We start from the raw sequence: 16,567 nt of genomic DNA, 5'->3' as shown, positions 1-16,567 counted from the left end.
CATCAATCATGTTGTGCATGCCTCTTTTCTTCATAAATCCTACCAAACGCCACACAACAAATAAAGAATGAGAAGGCTCTACCTCAAAGTCATCTTTATTCCCTCAAAAGCTGAGCTAGTTATCGACTTCCATTGACAAGCCACCACTAGACGACTCCAGCTGAGAGATCTTCATTAGCATCGTTTCTTCCCATGCTCGCTGCTCACGACGTCGCTTCTCATTCAGGAATTCCCATTTCTCTTGCATCATCGTATCTGAGCGTTGAACAAGCCCCGAGGTCTGGGCTGCCTTCTGTCGCCCGCTACGCACGCGTTCATTAGCCTCCAAGATACGAGCTACCACGTCCTTCACGCTCCCCATCCAGTCAGCGTTAATCCACTCCCCTTCGCTTTGTATACGCTCCAACGCTTGGGACAGCGTTCTCGCCGTTGGTGCGCTCCAGCCTTCCCAGTCGCTTTTTTCTGTAAGATTGGTGATTTCGCTGCGGGCACGGATAGCCAGCTCGACAGCGAGCTTGCGCATCTTTGGCGAGATATACTCACGGACCCCATCGGTGTTATCAGCCATGTTTATTCCTTCTCCCTTAGTGGAAGCATCTTTGGGCCGGCTAGTATGTAGCAACGCCGCGCCGTGTTCAACAACCAGCACAAAAACCGCCATAACCACAGCACCAAGGTTAGTCAGAATCCACGGATCCTTCGTGCGCTTGCCGCCTGGAGCCACAATATAGTCGATACCGCCAAACACGCTAGGTGCCATGAACCGCTGCTCAGCCTTGACACACATGTACCTTGCGACGGGAATCATCCACTTTGGTACCCCACTGTTTCGGTCTTTGCCTGTTGAACTCTCTACATTGCCGCCCATTAACCGCGATGCCGTGCTGGGCTTCTGTGGCACACGCCCAGTCATAGGCTGAGCACCAGCAAGGCGACCACGGCTGAGAAGAGGGGCTGTGGGAGGTGCTGTTGGGCGAGCGCGTGTGGCGCTGACACGCATAGCAGTCTTGGGTAAGACATTGTCAAGATGAGTATATAGCCGTTTGTAGACACGGGGGGGGATAGGCGGGCGAGGTTCTATGGGCGGAAGGTTAAGGGCGATCTTGAGGCTATATCAGGCGGGCTAGTTAGCGAAGGATACTCTTTTTAGAATATTTTATTTCCTCCTCAGAGAACGGGGTGCCTATATTATTACCATACCGGTCGCAGGCCAAGTGTGCACAACAGTAGGAGCGGGCAATCTCTTCCTCAGCCTTGAGTGTGCTGGCTCGTTGACGAGATTGAACTACTAACGAGCCAGCAAGATCGACCAATTGGTGTGGAATTATTGGCCCATGGCTGGGCATCAAAGAGAGTAGTGTTTGTTCTATAGAGCGATTCATTATGCTGATTCTCGGTAAGGAATCATGTAAAACAATCGTTGGACAGAAAAGCAATTCTTGGGAAGAAATCTAGCTTTCATGATGAATAACAGCGGCATGATTAAACGCGTTGTTTACTAGGGTTACAAGTTAGGGTTTGTAAAAAAAGGTTAGCTTATAGCCTCTTTCAAAACGACACTTTCACGTCCAAAATTAAGGCACTATGGCCGAGTGGTTAAGGCGCTTCCCTGCTACTTAGTAGAATAGGAAGTCCGTTCGCGGGCGCGTGTTCGAATCACGTTGGTGTCGACATTTGTTTTTGCATCTGGCACATTTTTTTTGTAAATTTCTACATGATTTTATATGGTTCATCAACTGTTGCCATCAGGTATCGGATCCTTTCTTTTTCTGTCGTATTGCTGTGGAAAACCAGTAGGTAGACGTTAAAAAAAAAAAAAAAAAAAAGACGTTAAAAAATACATACATACATATGCAGGCCTCCCGCCGATCGAACTCCTGTGGGAGGACGAAAGGAGAAGGGAAGCCATACGCTGGCACACACTGGACATAGATCATACTCTGCGAGGAGGAGCACATAATCCAGTCGTGATGAGGCTACGAAGACTGCTTCCGGCGAGAATGGAAACACACATGACACTGAAACCGACAGTCGCAGGACCAAGCATGCCCCCTCGAAAGTGGCTCAGCAAAGAGAAAGAGGCTGAGAAACACAGAGAGGAGGTGGACATGGCCACTGTAGGAACACTCATAGCATACTCTGATGGCTCGAAAGACGCAAAGGGAAACACAGGAGCAGGTTGGGTCACCACCATGGACGGAACCACCCTGGAAACAGGACATAGTGCTCTGGGCAAATGGGTGGAGGTTGCAGACGCAGAAGCGTACGGGGCATGCGAAGCAGCCAAGCGGGCCGTGATGCACACAGACGCCGAGGAAATCTGGATATGTCTGGACAACCAAGGAGTAGTCGACCGACTGCGCAACCCGCAAAAGCGAAACAGTACCTCCCAGGACATCATCGACAGAACGAAACGGATCCTAAACACGTGGAAGAACAGAAAGGACAGGAGACGCGTCCAAGTGCTTTGGGTCCCAGGACATGTAGGCCTGGAGGGAAACGAACAAGCCGACGCTCAAGCCAAGCTCGGATGCCTCGGACACGTCCGCGAACCCCGCGTCAGTCTCGCAGGGGCAAAGAGGTGGAGGCGAAACCAACTGCGTGAGGAGTACGAGAAATGGTGGAAAGGGCAAAAAGGATATCGCCCATTACAGGACATTCCATGCAGCCCCCCGTTTCGAACGCCGGGCTACAAAGGAGTGGACAGAACGGAACTGGGGCACATCCTGGCAGCCAGGACGGGACATGGAGACTTTGACCAGTACCATGACCGTTTCAATCACCAATGCCCACGCAAATGCATCCACTGCAAGCAGCCGAAAGAACGAGGACACATGTGGACGTGCAAGACTTTACCAAGGCCGTGGGGTCAGAGGTTCACGGACAAGCTACTGAAAAACACAAAGGCAACAAAGTACGTTGCTAGCGTGCTACACCGGAACCTAAAGCACCTACAGCATAGGTGAGGAAGGCAGTCCTCATGGATGCACACGGCGCGGATGCAATAGCCAAAAAAAAAAAAAAAAAAGAAGGAGGAGGATGAACAAGGGGACGAGGGGGACGAGGGGGACGAGGAGGCCGGGGGACGAACGGAGGGGAGAGGGGAAGAGAGATGAGAGAGGGAGTGCTTTTTAAAAAAAAAAAAAAAAAAAAGAAGGAAAATAGAAGACAATAGCGGACGGAGATGTCGAAGGGACGCGGAAGAGAATTCGGAAGGTCCTTTCTCCCGACGCCCAGGGTCTACTAAAAATGCGGCAACCGCCTCGCTGAACAGAGGACAAAACCGACGTACTCCGCCAGGGCCAACACCCAGGGCCGACAGCCGTTGGCCTCTTAGACTAGATCACTATATAGGTAGGGCGCCAAAAGCCAAAAAGAACCAGGTAACCAATCCTGGAAACACAACCACCCAACCAGCGGGGAAGCCCTTGGGGCAACGTCTTCCGGAGAAATCTCCTGGCCACAAGGCTGGACCCTCAAAAGTCATAGGAGTATTTCGAAGAGGACGAGTACCTGCAACTGCTGACTGCCCGGAGGAGGGGTCGGAAGACGACATCTTCCAACTCCCCTTCCGTCCAGAACATGCCGTCGTATTACCGGGAAAACTGGTAGGTAGACGCTAAATAGTACATACATACATACATACATACATACATACATACATACATACATACATATATAGACCTTAAATAGCACAAACAAACAAACAGCTTCGGCAGTCAGAAAAGGCCTGGCCAATCAAAAAATAGTATTCACTCCTCTTATAAGCAACGTCAGAGTTCGTTCATGATGTCCTCTACAGTCTCCAGGCTGAGCTTGAACTCAATAAACGCAAGGCGGATTTATACAACTCACATTTGATATCACAATCAGGACGCAAAGTTATGAATCCGAATTTGGCGTTTCTTGACTTTTTGAGCGAAAATGCCAACGAAACTCCTATGCGTTCAAGCTACCTGATGAGAGGTCGTACTACCTTGAGGTACTGCCGCTAGACTCACTACTTTTGTTGTTTGTTTGACACTGGGCGCTTGATACGTTCTTTAGTTGGTAGTAGTTCTGACTGAATATAAATCAACTGAGGATGTGCATACTCTGTTCTATATGAGGGTAGAAATGGTGGAGGCTGTGACGATTTTTGCTACTGATTGACTGGCTCTTTTTTACTGCCAAAGGCGGTGAAGGTCATGATCCTACCAGCATTACCATAAGTCTTTTTTTTTTTTTTTTAGTTTTGATTTCTCCTGTGCCAACGTAAATTGAGTCGTAGGTAGACGCCAAAAAATACAAATAGACACATCTCCGCTTGCTTTCTATCTTGCTGCTTCTGGCCGTAGTTATGTCTTAAATAGCGGAGAGTGGGCTTTACGCCGCTCTCCAGATTAGCTTGATCCTAGACTTCGAGTCGCCCCATGCTCCTCTCCTCACACCAGGCGTTCTAGGTGTTTGTCTCTAGGCGCCTGCTTCTTGCCCCCCGCCTGTAATCTTTTTTTCTCAGTGGCGTAAAGCCTTAAAACCAAAAGAGTAACAGAGTCGGAGCTAGCCTAAGCTAGGCCTGGATCAGGTTGGGTGGGGGCTGGGGTGAGATAGATGGTGTGAAAGCTGTTTGAGAAGTCGGATCACATAGTCATGTACCATACATATACTTTTGCCATCAAGCACGGGGGGATTTTTCTATCGGTGTATTTCTTTTTGTGGTCTAGTTTTTCGTGGTCTTTATCAAGCTTGATTTCTTTGAGGTCTCATTTTCCTATTGTTCTCTCTTCAAACGCCATCAAAAACCACCCCTTGCAGCTGTTGCTTTCTTTCTCACTATGCGCCCTATTCTTGCGATCGCATTCGCGGCCTCCGCGCTGGCCCATGGAAGCCATTCCAATGTCCAAAAACCAATTGTGCCTGACGATGCCAATTGGATGACGAAACACATGGCTGGTGAGCTGTCTCTGGGTCTCTATCGGGTCGCGCCCTTTAGCTAACTATCTTTCGCTAATCTAGAGGAACATCACATGGCAGCATGGGATGCCGACTCCTTTTTTACACTGCACGACTTTAATGGCGATGGGTTCTGGCAAACAGATGAACTACTGCGTTTGTACGGCCTAATGGACGAATCGAACAAGGATCTGCCGGACCGCCGCCGCGAGGAAATCTCATTCCACATCATGGAAATGCTTGACCAAGATAGGAACTACCAGGTGTCACGCAAGGAATTCCTTGACTTTATTGCCAAGGGCGCAACATTGCCAGACATGGGAACTGGCCCAGGCCATCACGGTGACGACGAGTATGAATACGAGATCCACCACTGGGAAAAGTAGGTTGACCGCTGAGACCTGACTGTTTGTAGCTTATTATACTAACTCACTGGCTCTATAGGTATCATAATGACGATACGAAACTCGAAGACTTGACACATCCCGAAGACATTGAACATTTTAAAAAGCACGAACAGATGGAGATAGAGGAAGAACGGTTACAGAGGCTAGAGAAGCAGGCCATTGTGCTGGAGAACATTCCAGGCATGTTCATGCGGTCGTAGGATAACCCGAGCATGCCTGTATTTGCTGTCTGGATTCAGGAGCAGTACCATGTTCCCAGCTGGCCCTGTGCTGCTGTGTTGTCTGTTTGTCAATATATCTCCTCTTCATTGGCCACGCTATCCATATACTCATTACATTATTACTCTTTACGCCAGATCTTCAGCCAGCCCCCTTGCTCAGGTACACATCAAAAACACAATGCCACACCCCTGGCGCAAACGTCTTGACCTTCATTGTATACTCTACAACCACCGTTCTGCCCAGCCCTTCTTCAATCGCCCACGCGCTGATCCTTTGCTCCAATTCCTGCTGCCGGGTCTCAATGTCATCTATGCCAACGTTATCATGTAGATGCAGCCACGCTTTGTCACTCATCCGCGTGGTCGCAAACGAACTAGCCCATGACGGCTCACTCGTCGGCAAAAGACCGCCATTGACATGTAACACCGTTAAGCATTTGCCTGGTATTTTCGAATTAGCTGCGCGTAGCTGCTCTAGCCGTAGTTGCGCATGGCAATTATCCTCGGCGAAAATTGTAATCTGCTCATTGCCGCTTGTCGCCTCGATGGTTGAGAGCGCTGAGAGATCTGCACCCTGCACAACTTTAACGGCCCAGCCGTTACGCAGGGCACCACGCCGGAGGCCCTCAATGCTCCACGGATTGAGTTCCCAGCCAAGAACGCGTAAGCCCAGACGGGCGTAGCTGAAGACAAAGTAGCCAATGCCAGCGTACATGTCGACGGCAGTCTTAGTCTTGAGATCTGTGAGTATGCGATGTGGGAACTTGGAAGATTCGGCACTTTGGGCCTTGTGGAAGTCTAGTAGCCGGGCCTTCTCAACAACATTGCCACGGCTGAACATTGTCCATTTTGGCGCCCACGTCTGCCAAATGCCATTCTGTCGGGTCCACACCCACAGGGCCTCGTCAAAGTCATATGCGCTCCCATCAGCTGAGCCAAAGTGCCCATAGAGTTCCCTAAGGCCTGTTGGGCTGCGCAGTATGTTTTCGTCTTCAGCAGTCTCACTTGCAGTAGCCGCATCTCCAGACTCACTGGAGACTTGATTTCTACCCTCTTTATGAAGTGGAATTCCGGCATTAACAGCAAGGTGCGTTAGATTCATCCCGCTTTTCTTGGACAGCTCTTGCAGTACTATCCTCCATAATATATCTCTTTCTTCGGCGGTTAAAAGGTGGAGAAGCGTGCCTGGCTCGGAAGATAGACTGCCTGACGGAAAGATTGCCAACGGCTCATAAGTTAGGTATCCCTTTGGTAGAGAGAGAGTAAGTTCCTCTGGGGTGGCAAGTCTCAACGACTCAGCCCATTGCTTCAGCTGAGAGTTTGGAAATGAGGAAAAAAATATTGATTTTGTGCACTGGCGCCAGTCACGGACGCCACGCCGAGTTTTAGATGGGGGGCCAGGAGCCATGCTGGTAACAAGGAGTTGGAGGCATTCGTTTTCAACGTAACGAGAAAAACACAGAAAATACGGGTTCTGCCTAACTAGAAAAAAAAATAAGTCCATATGATTGTATGCATGAGGAGTCGGCCGCACTTTTGGTCAAGTGCGGCAAAAATAGAAGCGACAACTGCAGGATTCGAACCTACGCGGCCGAAGCCATATGATAGCTGATATGAGCGAGATTGATCGTTCATTCGAGTCATACCCTTTAACCACTCAGGCAAGTTGCCTTATTGCGACACGAAATTTGCCAAAATCAAACATTATATAGTCTTCTCTGAGCTGAGATTTTTTTTTTATAGATGGCTATCGTCAAGGACGGAGCTACCCAGGAAGTAGACCACACACCTCTGGGAAAGTGGATGGAAGTGGCAGATGCGGAGTCAGTTGGCGCTCTCCAGGCAACTAAGCGAGCGATAGCTCGTGAAGGAGCTGGGGGGATCCGGATGTGTCTGAGTAACAGATGAATCGTGGGCCGGCTTCGCCACCAAAAACTGCGCATCACAGGGAGGAGTGGATGGGATAAGACTAATCCTAAGAGCCTGGGCGGACGAGAGACCTGGAAGGCTTGTCAGAATTCTGTGAGTCCCAGGACACATGGGCATAAAAGACAACGAGCTAACTGACGCCTAGGCTAAGCTAGGGTGCTAAGAACTGGAAACAAAACACCGCTTCGGCCTCGCAGGAGCACAAAGATGGAGGAGAGACCGGTTACATCTTGGCTACGAGGGATGGTGGAAAGAACAACAAGGATATCGTCTACTTGGAACCGTCGTCCCCACCGAATCCGGGCTCACCAGGACAGAGCTGTGCCATATCTGGAGATGGAGATTTTGGCAAATACCACGAGCGATGGGGGCATAACTTGCCCACTTGGATGCAGGGCTTGCAACCAACCAAAAGAACGAGGCTACTGGTGGACTTGCAAGGCACTTCCTAGACCATAGAGCTAAAAGTTTGCGGACAAGCTCTTCAAAAACACGAAAGCGACATGCCGTGTCTCCAAAGTGCTACATCCCAACCTGAGGTTCATCCAACCGTAGACGTTAAATATATTCAAGTTCAAGAGGTTCATCCAAGACAAACAACAGCCGGAGTTTGAGCTGAGCTGTCCGGGCTCCACGGCCATCGCAAACTACAGGAGAGCGTTCGCAACACAGGCAGCCTAGGATGGTGCAGTAAAGGCCAGAATTAGATGAACAGAAGCGAGGAAGCGGACGACAAGGACGAGAATGGGTGGGGAGGGATAATAGCAGCAATTTTTGCAAGACCAGAAGGAGATGTCGAAGAGGGCTTGATGAGAAGATACTGAAGAACCTCTACTCCCAGCTACCAATAAAAAGGAATATACCATGGGGCAACAGCCATGGATACGGAAGGAAATGGCCTCCGCACTCTCCCGGGGCTTACTCTCACCTGTGCCGAAAGCCAGCCGTCTTTTAGACTAGTTTACACGCGGTTGTCGGAGACCGGAAATGCTAGGTAACCCCTCAGGCACGCCCTATCTGTCACTGTTGACCGCCCAGGAGTTACTGGAAGATAACATCAGCCAGCGGCTCCTGTTGGGCATACGCTGTCGTATCGCTGCGAAATAACAGTAGGTAGACGGTAAATGGTAAAAAAGAGGAATAATGATTGTACTTTTTTGTCGTCTGATTTCTGTGATAACTGTAGATGTTAAATTTGTCCAAGTTTCCAGACATTTTTCTCATAGCAAAACAATCAACATGTTGTATCTGCAATGCCCACGGAGTGATAACACCGTCATACTCCGCCGGGGTCTATATCTCGCATTGAAAGTCGGCGGACTTTGAGACTAGCCTTCACACGACTGCTATCTACTAGCTAATCTTGGAATGCTCTCGCGCTAGTCTTGGTAGCTTACATGCCAGACCTTGGGAAGTCATGGGAGGCATTTGAACTCTATGCGCTCTTAATACTGCCGCCTGGAACACACTATTGTGTTTCTGTGAGAAAGTAATAGACATACGTTGGTCAAAATGAATAACCCATTCTATAGTTAGCCTTACGCAGTGTTAATTCTATCTCGTAGCCAATCTAGCGTCGTTTGATCTCAGTGATTCTCGTAGCAATGAATGTATCCAAGCTTAAGTTCAACGACCCAATTACTAGAGGTCAAATAAAACATGCAAACTCAATTTGACAAGACCATGAGAACATAGAAAAGCAAGACTAATTGCCGTTATTATTGAGCCCGACTATGGCTCTACGAAAACACCGTCATATTGGAATCCAAATCATCAACATAGTATAGATATCTACCGTCGTTGCTCTGAAGGCACTATCGAATGAGTGCTAGACCCCTCAAGCTCTGTATATGTCCGAGTAGCTAGTGGCGGTTGAGGCGGATATTGCGCTCCCTGAGGCATATAGACTGCATTTGAGCTATGCGGGGCAGGTTTGAGATTGGTGTACGCGCCAGTAGCCGCATCAAGTTCCGTCATATTTGCACTCGAGTGCAATTCAACAGGGGCGCCTTGGCTGTATAGCTCAGGGGTCGTAGAAGCATCTGTAGATGCTTCATGTGGGTAAGATGTGCTTCCGCCACCAAGCTCAGGAGTCCCAGAGGCGAGAATCGAGGTTGGCCCGGGAACGGCTTTGGCCCCGGGAGACGCAGTAATACGAGCCTGCTTGCGCCGGCGAATCATGAAGAATACGAGAGCAGCAATGGCGAGAAGGACGCCTCCAATAACACCCCCAATAATGGCACCAATATTGGTACTATTGCTATCGCCTCCATCGCTAGAGGAGGACGAGCCTGTAGCTGTTGCGCTGGCTCCAGGAGAGCTCGCCGTAGCGCCGGCGGTCAACTCCGTTCCAGTTTCAGAAGCCTGTTCATCATTGGCTGTTTCGGTGACTTGCAATACTACTTTGTTTTCGGCCGCGCTACAATATTCATCGAAGACTCCTAATGCTTCGCTAAGCCCAACGCTACTAGAGCTTCCACAGACATAGCGCACAGAGGAATCAATCAAAGATGAAGCAGCTCGAGAAATGCCACCTTTGAGACATAAGCAGGAAGCAATTGCTTGTGGGCCAGACGGACACTGGGAAGAAGCAACGATGGAGACGGCATCACTAAGGCCAACCTTGGCGCATGTGATGATGCTGCTAAAAGCGGGCATAGCCGTGAGATAGTATGTCACTGTGAGTTTGGGGGTTAGAGTCAACATTGGCTACCTCTTGTATATGATTTACAAGTGGTGGACTAGACTTACTGTCTCCAGGAGGACTCGAGGGAGAGGCAAATGATGTAGTGTTGTCTACCATATTGCAATAGCCCTGGAACACGGCTTGAGCCGAGTCTATATCATCAGGGCTGTCACAGGACTCGCGAATGCTGGACGCCATAGACTGGCTTACGTCGGCCGAGTTTTGATTTTTGCTACACATACACGGGGCGACATCTGAAGCCGGAGTAGCACAAAGACTAGCGCTCTGTACAAATAGCGGAAGTATTAGCTTGAGGTTGTGCATGGTGAGATCTTGAGCTTCGAAATTTGATCAACGAACTTACATAATGGCCTGCGATGCCGGAAAACACACTCTGTGCACAGTGGCCTAGCTTACTGAATGCAGCTAGATCGATCGGAAATTCGGTCACAATACCACGGCCAGTACCAATCGCAGGCAGCGAATGAACTTTAGATGGAGTGCAATACTCGTCTAGCACGATGCTCGCGCTGAGCACATCATCAGTAGCAGAGCTTCCGCACGTCCATAGTGCAGAGTCAGATACAAGAGACGATACACTGGCAGAGTTAGCACTCTGGGTGCAAATGCAGCTTTGGACATCAGAAGCTGCTTCACCTTGAGTGCAAGAATAAGCGTAGTTGTTGATTACTTGAGAGATAGCACTTTGAGCACATGGAGCCTAAGTAGCATAGATAAGTATGTGGTTAGCGTTAGCATCCAAGAGATATGAGCTACGGGTCGTGAAGCTGGTTCTGGTATAATAGCTCAAGCTTCTAGGTAAAGGATGGGGGGGGGGGGAAGGGAAGCAGAGACAAAAGGCGAGACAAAACATAGTAGCCAAAGATAATAAGCGTACCAAAGAATCATATAGTGTCAAACTACCAGCATAGTTGACATCTGCCAAAACAACTGTGCTCACAAAGAGTACGAGCTCCAGGATTGGTACTAGAAGGATACGCGTCATTGCTGATGGCCTGACTTAATAATACAGGGTCCCTAAGAATAAAAAACAAGACAGGGAGACACGGGAGGTGATGGTGATATGAGAGGGTGGGATGGGTAGACAAAAGAAAGAAAAGAACTCCATGTGAAATTGAAGCGTGGGAAGTGAAAAGAACGGAGGAAAACGAATTTAGGCGACATACTGGGAGAAGCTAAAGGGAATAGGAATTAATTCCTCAGCCCGCCACAATAACGAGAAGAGCAGTTGATCACTTCAGAAATCTGTCGAGGTAAGATGCCAAGCACGAGTGACAGCTCGTGCCTAAACAGCCTATGCACAAGAGAGACAAATCCAGGGGAAGCTCAGAAAGGGGGGAAGGGGGGGAAGGGGGGAAAGGAAGGGAACAGGAAGGGAACAGGAAGGGGACAGGAAGGGGACAGGAAGAGGAAAGGAAGGAGACTATGCCAATTGTATTTGCACCGTGTAACATTAATTTTGCCCTGTGCGACGTTGTTTGGGCTGGAGCTAGGCTTCATAGACAGCCAAACAAGGTTCAGGGGAGGAGATTAGGAGCGCATTATACGCCCGACTGATGTGCTGTTTTATGTAAAGCTTATATAAACGGGCGTAACATGCGAAATTACTTCAACAGACTAACCCATTTGGAGAGTGTATGGTATGTGTGATGTGTGAAGAAAATGAAATTACTGGAACTAAACTCTAAAGACGAACCAATCACCCTTTCACAAAGCCCCAAAAGCCGGAATTGACAAACCCCGCATCCAGGTGACAAAAGAAGGCACCTCAAGGTTTTCAGGATTCTGGGTCGCGGAGTTTGAACATGACCACCCTTCCAGATCGGCAGCCAATTGCTACGGTACGGCCACGAGCCTGTGATGAGTTTTCGTGGCTTTCGTAACTGCGGAACCGAGTAGGTAGCCACAGGATTGGCGTGTCTTGCCACAAGACCCAGCAGCCATCCGAGCTAATTCCAACATCATTAACACACTGAGCAATAGGCTGGCGGGCAGCCTCAAGATCTGAATTGCTGAAGCCAGGCTGGGGAGCGCCTTCGTACACCACTGTCGATTCCCCGGAATCATCGATTCTCACGCTTTGAATATCGTCGTGCTCTACTTTCCGAGAATAAACACAGGCGCCGGTGTTCACATCCCAGACCAAGACTTCATCGTTCGAGTATGTCGAGACCAAAAAGGCGCCGTCAGGTGAGAAGGCCACCGAATCTACCGTTGAATCACCGCCCTTGAACACCTGCACGCAGGTACTATCATCGCTACGCCAAACTCGGACGGTAGTGTCGTATGAACCCGAGGCCACGAGCGTTTCATCGGGCGAAATAGCTACCGCAGACACTCTTGAGCTGTGGCCTTCAGCCCCCCAGATACCATCTAGGTTGTTCAACAGTTTAGGTGCCAGTGGTAACACCATGTATTTTCTGTCAGATGGCTCCACGTCCGTTTCGCCGCTGGGCTGGAACATGGTATCATCAAGGGGCCAAAGCCGAACAGTGCCATCCATCGAGGAAGAGGCAATGAGTGCGCTGTCATATGAAAACGCCAATGAGCTTACATCATCCATATGGCCCTTGAGTGTCTGTAGGCGAGTGCCATCCTCAAAACGCCAGAGCTGGATTTTTGTGTCGTAGGAGCTTGACGCAATAAGCTTACGATCAGGAGAGATAGCCACTGACGAGACCGGACCCAAGTGGCCCCTGAGCGTTAACACCAAAGTGCCATCGACGTTCCAAAGACACACCGTTCCGTCCTGCGAAGATGAGGCAAGGTATTTGCTATCAGACGAAAAGGCTACCGCCGATATTCTTTCCTCTTGGGCTTTGAGAACGTGGAGACGAGTGCCGTCATGTGGGTTCCACAGACTAACGCTCCCCCTGATCGAGCCAGAGGCCAAAACCGCGCCGTCAGGTGAAAAGGCCACTGATGTCGTTATTTCCTGCTCTGTACCGCTGAGTACCTGTGTGCAAACGCCATCATCTCTGTTCCAGAGCGTGACTGGACCGCCAAAGGAGCCCGATGCTATCAACTTGCTGTCGGGCGAGAAGGCTACTGACGCTACAGCCTCTCCATCAGGTACAATAGTGTGCAGTACGCTACCATCAGCTTGCCAGACCCAGACTGAGCCATCGTCGGAAGATGAGGCAATAAGCTCGCCATCAGGGGAAAATGCCACACAACTTATCGCCTTGGTCTGGCCCTTAAGCTCCTGAATGCAGATTCCGTCGCTTGTGTTCCATAGACGGACTGTTGAGTCCACCGAGGCAGAGGCCAGATGCTTGCCATCATGTGAAAAGGCGACTGATTTCACACCGCCCTTATGGCCTTCCATTATTTGGCGATACTGGTGCCAATCGTCCTGGAATACTAGGAGGCCTGATACCCAACCTGGGATTTGGTTTTCGAAGCACTGTCGGACTGGGCTCTTCTTCGGCGTAAAGATAAGAATCGAAGAGTAGATCTGAAGGGGTGTGGCATTCAGTGTCGATAGGTTGGCAAGGATAAAGCGCGAAGCGTCTTGAAGAAAGGCGCGCAGCATCTCATTCCCAGTGGGCTGCATAGAGCTGGTTAGCTAGGGGGTCTCTGTACAGAGCAAGGCAAGGGAGATATAACTAACCTGAAGAATCGACAGCATAGACTTGACAATATCTAGACTATCGGAAATCTTGCCAATGAGGCTCAGTGCCTCCAGCCAGTGAAGGAAATGGGCTTGCAAAAATTCATAGACCCTGCTGTCATGGCCATTCGCGCCGTCGAAATACATGCCTGCTTCCTTCATGTGGTAGACCCAGTACAGGCAAGCATATTGCAACTCGGATGATATGTGGGATTGTATTGTTTCGGGGTTGACGGAAGCGCGAGCGGTTCCTGGCTTTACGAGGCCACATATATCTGCACGTAGGTATTTGTGCATAACATCTAGGCAGTTCGCAGCCATTTCCTCATGCGTGCCCTTTTCGTCAATCCAAAGAGGCGTTTTATTCTGCGTGTCAACGTTGACCAAGAAGTCTCGGAAAGACAGATGCAGAAGTCGGACTGGCAGATTGTCCGACATGGGGATGCTCAAGACCGAGTGCAACAGGTCAAGTTGGTCGTCAATGTCGTCTTTGGGAATATTGAGTATCTCTGCAAGAGCAGCCGTGGATAGGGGGCTTGCGAGAATAACGATAGAGCCAACGACCTTTCGGAAGCGGTTGATCACCTGATTCCTCTCTTCAGTAGACAAGTCGTCGTCGTTGATCAGTCTGTTCAAGATGGGTAGATAGGTGGCGTCCAGCTTTGACGCTTGACTCTCGGTCTTGAACTCAAGGACTTGGTGCAATTGCTTGTTGGGATTGCCGCACTTTCGGTCAGACAGAAAGCGACAAATGGTAGAGGCAAAAATGAAGAGCGGAGTGGCCATTTCTACAAGGGTTTGGATATTATCTTCTCCAGGCCAATCAGGTTCCAGCGCTCGATGAGGAGGCACAGACCTATTGTAGTCCGCCTTGATCATGTTGATGCGATATTCTAAGAAAGTGCGGAGATCCCTGTTGATAATGGACGAGGGAATTTCATGGAGAACAACATCCTGGTAAGATCCTTCGACATCGCTAAATCCAAGGCGGATTGGCAAGTCTGGTCTACTGGTGATGAGGACCTTCATCTTGGCGCGCATTTCGTTAGTGCAAGACGAGAAGAGCTTGACAACAAGCCGCACATCCTCGTCCAGATCACATTCGTCAAGGGCATCAATCACAAACAGGAGGGGCGGCTGTTGAGAGTGCAGGGAGATTTTCTCAAGTGGCTGCTTAATCAGGCTGTCGAACTGCACGGACGACGACTTGGTGAAGATGTTTGGCTCTTCCTCAATAGCTGACTTGATATGTGGAGCAATAATGGGATGCTTAGCAGCCAGGTGGGAAGCAATGGTGGTAAAGAACTTGGACAGATTGCCACGATTGGCTTCACCTCTTTTGAAAAAGAAGCTTGAACCAAGGTTGTGAGACTTGTCGAACTGTGTGCAAACAGTGCGAGAGATGGTAGATTTACCTGTACCGGCCATGCCGCACAGCCACAAGAGACCCTTGGTGTCGGGGTTTCCGGCCCAGTCATTGATTTCTTGCAAAAGCTCAACACGTGTGGTTTCAAGACAGGTCGGGTTGTATTCTTCTTCGTGCGAGTCAAACGATGCTCCAGGAGCGATAGGGAGCTTGCTCAGCACATTCTTTTGGTCTAGAGTGAAGAGAGTCTGGCCAACCTGAGTGATGTCTTGGCCAATCTGCTCAACATTGTTGTCGACGTTGGAGATAATTCGACTAAAGTGAGAAGCAGGGTTTTGCGTAAGGATTATAGATCGCACAATAAATAAGGACTGTGAGGAGAGAGAGGGGGGGGGGGGGGGGGCACATCGACTTACGTCTGGTCGATTTGAAGAGCCAAGGATATCGTCTGGTTGTTTTCCCGAAGCTCCCCAATGTTCTTCTCGACATCTTCGCTTTTGAACGGCCACTTGAGCGTCCGCATGCTGAACATCTTGTGCCATTTTTTGGGCGGCTCATAATCCAGGGCCTGGAGCAACTCGGTGAGCTGGGAGCGACTTCGTATCAAGGCGTCATCAAGAACCTGAGAGCTCTCGAGCTTGTTCCTATGAGGACCGTTCAGGAGATCCTGTACATGCTGGCTAATCCTATGTAGATCGGTGACTTCGTCGTGCAGTCGATTGATATCATTACGGGCGTTCTTGACGCCCTTGGCGTACTGGACGCAGAGAGTTGCAACCTTGACCGATAGGTCTATGACCGCAATGACGTTTGCGGCAGCGCCAATTGCCTCCATTATGGGGGGGATAGATGGCGTGCAGACTATATAAACTTGGAGACTATGTTTGTTAAGCAAGGAGAGGAGAGCATGAGATGATGGCAAGAGAGGAGGTGAAATAGAAGACAGAAGGAGGGGAAAGAGGGAAATAAATAGTAAGAGGAGAGTGCAGAATCAGGGAGTCTGAGAGTCAAAAATAGAAATAGAAGCGGAGACGGAGATGGACACGCGGACTTTGGTGAGCTTGAGCATTGAGCATAGGGGCCAGCCAGCGTGGACTTGAAACCCGAAAATATTCGTATAATTGTAAAAGATGGCATGACGTATCATATTCTCACATAATAGAATGAGGGGAAGCCAACTGCGGCTCGATTCATGGGCTCTACCTCTACCACATCAGACAGACATGCCTGGGCCTAGAGGAGGGGCTCGGCATGTGCATCGCAGGGTTTTGTAGCCAACACGTTACATTTGTTAAGCTCCACGACCGTGCATTGCTTTGCAGCCTATTGCAGCCGCAATGCAATTGTGATGCGACTTACATTTCGAGTTTTATTCAGAAGATTAACAAGATG

The 16,567-nt window shown here is 49.6% G+C and overlaps 6 protein-coding genes across 6 annotated transcripts; 2 read left to right on the top strand and 4 right to left on the bottom strand.

The window, feature by feature from the left end:
- Positions 1-115: 115 nt before the first annotated feature.
- HOO65_010164 (origin recognition complex subunit 6) lies at positions 116-1,000 on the bottom strand (the record flags this gene model as incomplete). Its single annotated transcript, XM_070999657.1, has 1 exon — positions 116-1,000. One exon carries the CDS (start codon positions 998-1,000, stop codon positions 116-118), a length of 885 nt encoding a protein of 294 aa, XP_070861986.1.
- A 1,012-nt stretch (positions 1,001-2,012) lies between these two features.
- On the top strand, positions 2,013-2,895 carry HOO65_010163 (putative double-stranded RNA/RNA-DNA hybrid binding protein; the record flags this gene model as incomplete). Its single annotated transcript, XM_071006081.1, has 2 exons — positions 2,013-2,608; positions 2,655-2,895. 2 exons carry the CDS (start codon positions 2,013-2,015, stop codon positions 2,893-2,895), a joined length of 837 nt encoding a protein of 278 aa, XP_070861985.1.
- A 1,919-nt stretch (positions 2,896-4,814) lies between these two features.
- On the top strand, positions 4,815-5,539 carry HOO65_010162 (putative calcium-binding protein; the record flags this gene model as incomplete). The annotated part of the gene is made up of 3 exons (XM_071006143.1): positions 4,815-4,932; positions 4,996-5,314; positions 5,377-5,539. 3 exons carry the CDS (start codon positions 4,815-4,817, stop codon positions 5,537-5,539), a joined length of 600 nt encoding a protein of 199 aa, XP_070861984.1.
- A 160-nt stretch (positions 5,540-5,699) lies between these two features.
- On the bottom strand, positions 5,700-6,968 carry HOO65_010161 (tRNA wybutosine-synthesizing protein 2; the record flags this gene model as incomplete). The annotated part of the gene is made up of 1 exon (XM_070999656.1): positions 5,700-6,968. One exon carries the CDS (start codon positions 6,966-6,968, stop codon positions 5,700-5,702), a length of 1,269 nt encoding a protein of 422 aa, XP_070861983.1.
- A 2,312-nt stretch (positions 6,969-9,280) lies between these two features.
- HOO65_010160 (TPR/MLP1/MLP2-like protein) lies at positions 9,281-11,181 on the bottom strand (the record flags this gene model as incomplete). Its single annotated transcript, XM_071005620.1, has 4 exons — positions 9,281-10,167; positions 10,241-10,460; positions 10,540-10,896; positions 11,074-11,181. The coding sequence occupies 4 exons, from the start codon at positions 11,179-11,181 to the stop codon at positions 9,281-9,283; spliced, it is 1,572 nt and encodes a 523-aa protein (XP_070861982.1).
- A 792-nt stretch (positions 11,182-11,973) lies between these two features.
- HOO65_010159 (Vegetative incompatibility protein HET-E-1) lies at positions 11,974-16,010 on the bottom strand (the record flags this gene model as incomplete). Its single annotated transcript, XM_071005293.1, has 3 exons — positions 11,974-13,764; positions 13,810-15,490; positions 15,592-16,010. The coding sequence occupies 3 exons, from the start codon at positions 16,008-16,010 to the stop codon at positions 11,974-11,976; spliced, it is 3,891 nt and encodes a 1,296-aa protein (XP_070861981.1).
- Between the last annotated feature and the right edge of the window lie 557 nt (positions 16,011-16,567).

The sequence above is a fragment of the Ceratocystis lukuohia genome (genome assembly GCF_044167205.1).
Source record: "Ceratocystis lukuohia strain C4212 chromosome Unknown Supercontig1_pilon, whole genome shotgun sequence".
In the NCBI taxonomy this organism is placed as follows: domain Eukaryota; kingdom Fungi; phylum Ascomycota; class Sordariomycetes; order Microascales; family Ceratocystidaceae; genus Ceratocystis; species Ceratocystis lukuohia.
Note: the sequence above shows the minus strand (reverse complement) of the source record. Positions and strands in the feature narration are given on the sequence as shown.